Raw genomic sequence first — 6,688 nt, forward strand, 5'->3', positions numbered from 1 at the left:
TATAGTTAAACATATATATTATAGTTATACATAAATATTTTATAATTTATTGTAAAAAATTATTTGCATACCACCACCATAAATACTGAACATGGTTTTATGAAAGTGACAATTTTATGACAAAAATAATTCTAAGTACTGTGATAATCCACGGGAGCTCTGGTAGCGTAGTGCCTAAAGCACTTGATTGTTAACCAGAAGGCAAGCAGTTCAAATCCACCAGCCACTCCTCAGAAGGAAGGTTGGAAAATCTACTTCTGTATTGATACCACCTCAGAAATCCAAGGAGGGGTCGCTATGAGTCAGGTCCAATTCCATAACACATAACAACAACATAATAATCCATCTGTTTTCTTCTTAAACTCAGTAAAATAGCCAAGATTGGGGTCAGAATCTAACCCTAGCAGTCATGAAAGTTTGATCTGCTGGTTTTTAAATATAGTTTAATACACAAGAATATTGATAACTACTTGCATGTGCTACAAGATATAGTCAGATATACAGCCAAGATGTGGATAAAGAACCAGTTGCTATCTTGTCAATTCTGACTCATAGTGACCCATGTGTGTCACAGTAGAACTGTGCTCCATAGGGTTTTCAATGGCTTATTTTTCAAAAGTAGCCACCAATCTTTTGGTTAGCTCAGGTGCTAACCATTTGCACCATCCAGGGACTCCAAGATGTGGATAACAGACACATTTAAAAGAAATGTACACATTTCTATTTATAGATGCTAACTAGAGGTATTATAATAAAACTGGTAAACTGTGACCACCAAGTGACAGATTTCTACACACCTGGAAAAGTAAAAAACAACAACAAAATTAAGATATTTGGCATCAAGTGGACAACATCTAGGTTTTAGACTTTTCATGTATTGTGCAAACAAACCCTTACCATACCCTCAACCTGGGAATTTCATACCTAAAGAGTATAGAATTCCCAACACTTGCTTTGTCCTTTTTCTCACACTAGATCTCTGATGTTTTCTAACGCTCTCAGTCTTCTGGAAGAATCTTTCAGATTTTTCACTCAACAGCACTGGGTCAAATCTCTTCTATACATGACCTCATCCTTCTCGTGTCCCCTCTATTTGCAGAAAGCCGGTCAAAGTCTTGGAGGTGGAAACGGGTTGCCAACTGATTTACCATTCTCTTCAAGGCAAGAAATGCTGCAACAACTTGGAAAGTAAGGAAGAGAGTGAAGATGATATGTATTGCTTTTTCCATTGGCAAACTCTTTAAACCTTCATTAAAGAGCAAGAAAAGAATTAAAGGCAACTGTAACAAAAGGCTCAAAAGCCAAAAGCCAGCCAACTCAGGAACCTGCAATGACACACATTAAGAGTAATGAAATTAATAAAGTACACTCTTTCGTTCATACAGATAAGCAAGAATTTAGCACTACTATAAGCGCACACTGAGTCAGGATTTGTGGCAATTACAGTCTAGCTGGGAAGACAACACTAACTTATATGAAACAATCCTAGATACTAAACTTCTGTGAATAACCAAATGCAACATTTAGAGGAATAGACTAAATGCTACACAAAAGAAGACAAGAGAATTAAGGTAGTTGAAAGAGAGATGTCAAAGGTATAGGCCTGTAAAGTTGGGTAAAAGGAAGAAGAGGCAAGAAGGTAAGCAAGCAAAGATGTGGAACGAGCATGAGAGGGAATCAACACACCAGCCTGAAATGGATGAGTGGATTAGGAAACAGCAGGAAATACAGCAAGACCAGGCTGGGCGGGGCCTAATTATGAAGGGCCTAGAAAAACCACAGAAATCATTAGACATTATCCCTAAGCTCTGATAACAACAAATGCATGGGCAGTAAGATGACACTGAAAACAATCTTTGTGCCTGGCAGAGAAGATTAGTTTATAATTTCCTTATTCGGGAAACAAATAGACATATTTAATTGACCAAGTATTTTCAAGAATGATGAGAAGGAACAGAGGAAATACTATCAGTTCTTAAGTGCTTAGTAAATTCAGGTACTTTATATAAGTCATTTTCTTTAATCCCAACACACTTGTGAGGTAAATATTATTTTTCCCATTTTATATATGAGGAAACCATGGCTAGAAGGATTAAGAATACTGATCACAATGACAAAGGTCAAAAACGTTGGAGCCAGCCCTTAAATTCAGGCCTATGCTCCTCGTACCACTTTTCATTGCCTTTTCTTGCTATGAAAACCCTGCTGCATTTATGTGCAGCACTGATAGAAAGGAAAGAAGAGCCTACCTTTTCCTGTAGGTTACCCATGTAGCCCAGATACAACCGGATGGCTTCAATTAAGGTTACTAGGATGATAATAGTGACCACAATAAATTTGTAGTAATCAGGCAAGATTGAATACTAAAAAATAAAAATAAACATGTTTGTAAAATGTCACATATAGTAAAACCAACCTGGGTAGAATCAAATAATTAGAACTTTAATTTTACCGACAATGTAACAATGCTGGGGATGGGAAGAGACCTCAGTATTGGTATTAAAGCAGATACTCACCTTTGTGTAAAGCATTGTAATGCTGCTCACCCACCAAAGAGGGAAAAAGTAAGTGTTAAAATAAAGTGACACCTGCAGTGCCAAACTGGAGACCATTTCATCATCTACGGAAAAAACAGAGAGAAGGGGAACAAACTCCAAATGCTGATCTATGTTTCACAAATCTTTTCATTCCCTACAATTAACAACTGTAGTGCTGGCTCAACAAAACTCCAAATTTTAAGCCTATTTATAAATCCTCGACAGTGAAAGGAATATTCATCAAAATACCATTTAGCTGGTGTTCAGATATTGCCTGCTGGGGGGCATATTTCACATTTCTCAATTATTTTATCATTTTGCCATGACAGTCTTCTGGCTCTCCTGCATACTGCTGGTATAGCTTAAATGTGGAATATCAATACGAATCTTCTTTAAGAGATAGCAATACTTGCCTTTACCTCCTTTGCAGAGTTCTATGTAAACAGCCTATAAAATGAACACATAAAATACATAGAAACTAATCTCTCACATAGAAACTAACCTCATAAAAAACTAATCTCCCCAAATTATAATTAGACACATTTCTCTTTTCATCATACCCTAATCCCACCCGTTTTTTCATGGCCAACTCAATGCCACTTTTTCCATAAATTCTCCTAGATTGGGTCCCCCCACCCCTACCCCAGCAGAAATCTCTTTCTCCTCTGGGTATTTAGCACTCTAACCTCTGTATGAGAAGCGCTAGCAAAGACCCACTCTCTCCCAGTTCCACATACAGCCTGGTGCACTGAAGAAAACATGGGTGTTAGAGTCCAAGGTTGGACCCCCACTCCCTGACTCCAGATACCAGTCCCAAGATAACTTATTTAACCTCCTTGTGCCTCAATTTCTTCATCTGTAAAAAGGTTACCGTTAAAGGACTTTACAGGCTGCTTATGAGGATTAGAGATAAAAGTTATTTCACCCTAGTCCTTTGCTTAGTGAGCACTCAATAAATAGTAGTACCTTGTCCTTCTTCTCTTCTATTTACACATAGTCTCATCGTGAGCACAAACCATATCCTACCGCAAATTGAGACCCTCACAGAACCTAGCATCTTGCTTTACAACAGTAAATACCAAGTACACTGAAGCCCAAACAACTAATTAATGGACATTACCAGTGTAGCCATTCATGATAAATGAGTTCCATTTATCTAAGCCTGATTACATAAAGTAAGAATTTGATTTTGAAAGTTGAACCCTATAAAATGCATCCTAAAATTGACTAAATTCTAAAAATTTAAGAGCAGATACATATCTTGAAATCAATTGCTCCAAATGTAGAAACTTAAAAAGGCTCTAAAATAATTTCTTTAAAAAGATTATTTTTTTTCTTTACAACTGACCGTTTTTTATCTGTCATTTAATAATTTAAAAATATTAGAAATAATCAGTCTCTGAGAGCAAGGGTTCTTTTAGCTTCAAAATTATGTCTGATGATTATGATCTACTTTTAATAAAATCTTTATTGTCATAAAATATATAAAACAAAAAAATTGAAGAATAATGTTTTGTGACTCATGATAACCATATGAAATTCAAATTTCAGTGTCTACAAATAAAGTTTTACTTATGCCCATTCACTTATTGTCTATTGCTGCCACAGAAACTTTGGCCTATAAAGCCTAAAATATTTACTACCTGTCCTTGGCTGACCCCTGATTTAAATCACTAATTTGCATCATCAGATTCTAGCATCCCTTAAGCTTCAGCTTTAGAATCAGAAATGCAAAAATCTAATTTTTCACATTTTTCTCTGTATCTCCTAAATCATAGAGAGGCCTACAATCTGGAGGGCAAGCAAGTGATCAAGGCGACAAAGTGTAACTATGGAAACTGCTTTTTTCTGCCCCTCCCCCCCCATCTCTAAAACCAATCAGAGGAAAAGATTTTTTTTTTTTTTTTACAAGCACAGTTCAGCGATGTAAGCTGCAAGGGTTTGGTCGTAGAGTAGGCTATCAATCATCAAGATTAAAGAGGAAATGGTTTTGGAGGAAACCGCGTTATCACTTGTCATCCTATTGAAAGTGGCATCCTGGTATTTGTTATGAGATTTAGGAAAAGAGCTATACGCTATACCGGATATAGTGGAGGAGCCCTGGTAGCATAGTGCCTAAGGCATTTGACTGCTAACCTAAGGCTGGCGGTTCAAACCCACCAGCCACTCCTGGGAAGGAAGGTGGGGCAATCTACTTCCGTCGTGATACCGCCTCGGAAACCCAAGGAGGGGCCGCTATGAATCGGGTCCCACACTGGAGGACAGTGAATTTGGTTTGGTTTGGTATATAGTGGAGGAGAAGGCAGGGAAGGGAATGAGTTTAGTGCTGCTGTGGAAGCTGCCACTCTGGAGTGGACAGCGGTTTAAAATGACTCATTAAATAATTTTTTTTTTTTTCTTCTCTTCTGCTGAGAAATAGATTTGTGGAGGAAAGTGCTTGTTCTGCTAGGAAGAGAGAAAAGCAAAGATATTTCACAGGAGGGCGGAGGAGGGGGAGAGGTAGCGGTGGTGGTGATGGTAATGCTACTTGGATCGTTTTCCCCGATCCTGGGCGGAAAAGCCAGGGCAGACGTAGGGGAAAATCAATGTCTGCCTTTGCAAAGGCGCGGAATCCAGCACCGGGAAGACAGCTTTTTAAATTTTTTTTTTTTTCAATTTTCCTCGCAAGCAGCGCTCAGCATTATACTGTGCAAAGGCTGGCGCCAAATCAGCTGCGGCGCTTGCAATGCTACTTCCAGACCACAGCAGGACCAGAACAGAATTGAATCGGAGTCCAGGCCTGGCCTTTTCCTCCAAGATGCTCCACGCACCACCGAGACCCAGCTGAAGGCAAAATCGCCATTTTAGGTGCGGGCATAATCTGGACGTTCCAAAACCCTCGCCAGGCCTTCGGCGGTCCACACCCCTTTTCCTGGGTCTCGGCCACTCACCCGGACCCTCGTTGTACTCCGGCCCGGTCCGGTTGGAGTCGCTGAATACAGTCCGGCTGAAGTTTCCCAATCGCTGGCGGACAGGATCCGGCAGCTCCATGCCTGGGCCTCGCCCCTCACAAACGGTAGTCTGAGGGCGCAGCTGCGCGCCCCGCGGTTCCCATGACAACCAGGCGGCGGGCGCGCGCGCGCCAGGGGCCGCACTGCAGTGGCCGAGTGGCAGGGCAGAGTCTGCGGATGAAACCCGCGTGCCTGGAAAGAGGCTCGTGAGGTGAGCCGGTTCCATGCCCCAGGAGCCGAACGCTTCCTTTGAGTGCCAAACGGCGGATTCTTTAGTCAATTTTAAGCTCCACCATCTTAAAACAACAACAACAAAATGACCTGGAGTTCAATTGTGTTGCAAGGATTCCTCTCACCTTGCCAGAGTCTGTAGATCGGTGCAACTTTTCTTAAGGAAAATATAGAACGGTTGCAGAGCTTAAAAAAATGTTAATGATCCAGTAGCTCCTTTTCTAGGAATTTTATATGTATTTATAAATACACATAATGATGTGCATGGATTTGTTTTTTAAATACTTTGTTTAATAAAAAATTACAAATCATGAAAATATACAACGGGGAAATGATTTAATGTATTAGAACATACATTCGATGAATCTCAGCAGCTTATAAACAACATGCTTGCAAAAAACACTTGATGATATAGATTGACATTTGAAAAAAGCAGAAGTAAAATGAAATAAGAATGAACCTAATTTAGCCAAATTTGTGTGTAAATGGGGGCGGCAGAGAAAGGAAGGAGAGAGCACTGGCTTCAAAAAGACTGGAAGGAAATAATAAAATATGTTAACAATAGTTATCTCTGCATAGGGGGATTGTAGGTGATTTAAATTTTCTTCTTTTAAATATTTCTATAGTTTCCAGTTTCCACTCAAATAAAATGTATTAATTTTAAAAAAATATTTTTAAATTTATGTATAATACACATACAGAGGACACAAACTCAATATACATGTGTATCCATCCAGTACCCAGAACAAATAGCACCCCCCGTGTTCCCCTTACTGCTCCCTTTCACTCAATAAGCCTGCACAACTCACTACCCTTCCCTGATCTGCAATAGCATAGTTTACTTGTAAGGAAGGTTGGGCAATCCTACTTCCGTAGTGATACTGCCTCGGAAACCCAAGGAGGGGTCGCTATGAGTCGGGGCCGACTCGA

General features: G+C 39.7%; 1 protein-coding gene across 1 annotated transcript; it reads right to left on the reverse strand.

The window, feature by feature from the left end:
• Window positions 1-1,046: 1,046 nt before the first annotated feature.
• Window positions 1,047-5,567, reverse strand: TMEM17 (transmembrane protein 17). Its single transcript, XM_007938031.1, has 4 exons — window positions 5,468-5,567; window positions 2,517-2,620; window positions 2,250-2,363; window positions 1,047-1,325 (listed from the first exon to the last, which is right to left on the reverse strand). The coding sequence occupies exons 1-4, from the start codon at window positions 5,565-5,567 to the stop codon at window positions 1,047-1,049; spliced, it is 597 nt and encodes a 198-aa protein (XP_007936222.1).
• Window positions 5,568-6,688: the final 1,121 nt, after the last annotated feature.

Source organism: Orycteropus afer, unplaced genomic scaffold (genome assembly GCF_000298275.1).
Source record: "Orycteropus afer afer isolate SDZICR_OR568_19922 unplaced genomic scaffold, OryAfe1.0 scaffold00046, whole genome shotgun sequence".
Classification (NCBI taxonomy): Eukaryota; Metazoa; Chordata; class Mammalia; order Tubulidentata; family Orycteropodidae; genus Orycteropus; species Orycteropus afer.

Bases quoted from the DNA above. Each gene is read 5' to 3' on its own strand.
- TMEM17 (XM_007938031.1), bottom strand. From the start codon at position 5,567: ATGGAGCTGCCGGATCCTGTCCGCCAGCGATTGGGAAACTTCAGCCGG. The intron at 2,621-5,467 runs GTGAGTGGCCGA...TTTTTTCCGTAG, and splicing joins GGAGTACAACGAGGGTCCGG to ATGATGAAATGGTCTCCAGT. The intron at 1,326-2,249 runs GTAGGCTCTTCT...GTGTCATTGCAG, and splicing joins TGGGTAACCTACAGGAAAAG to GTTCCTGAGTTGGCTGGCTT.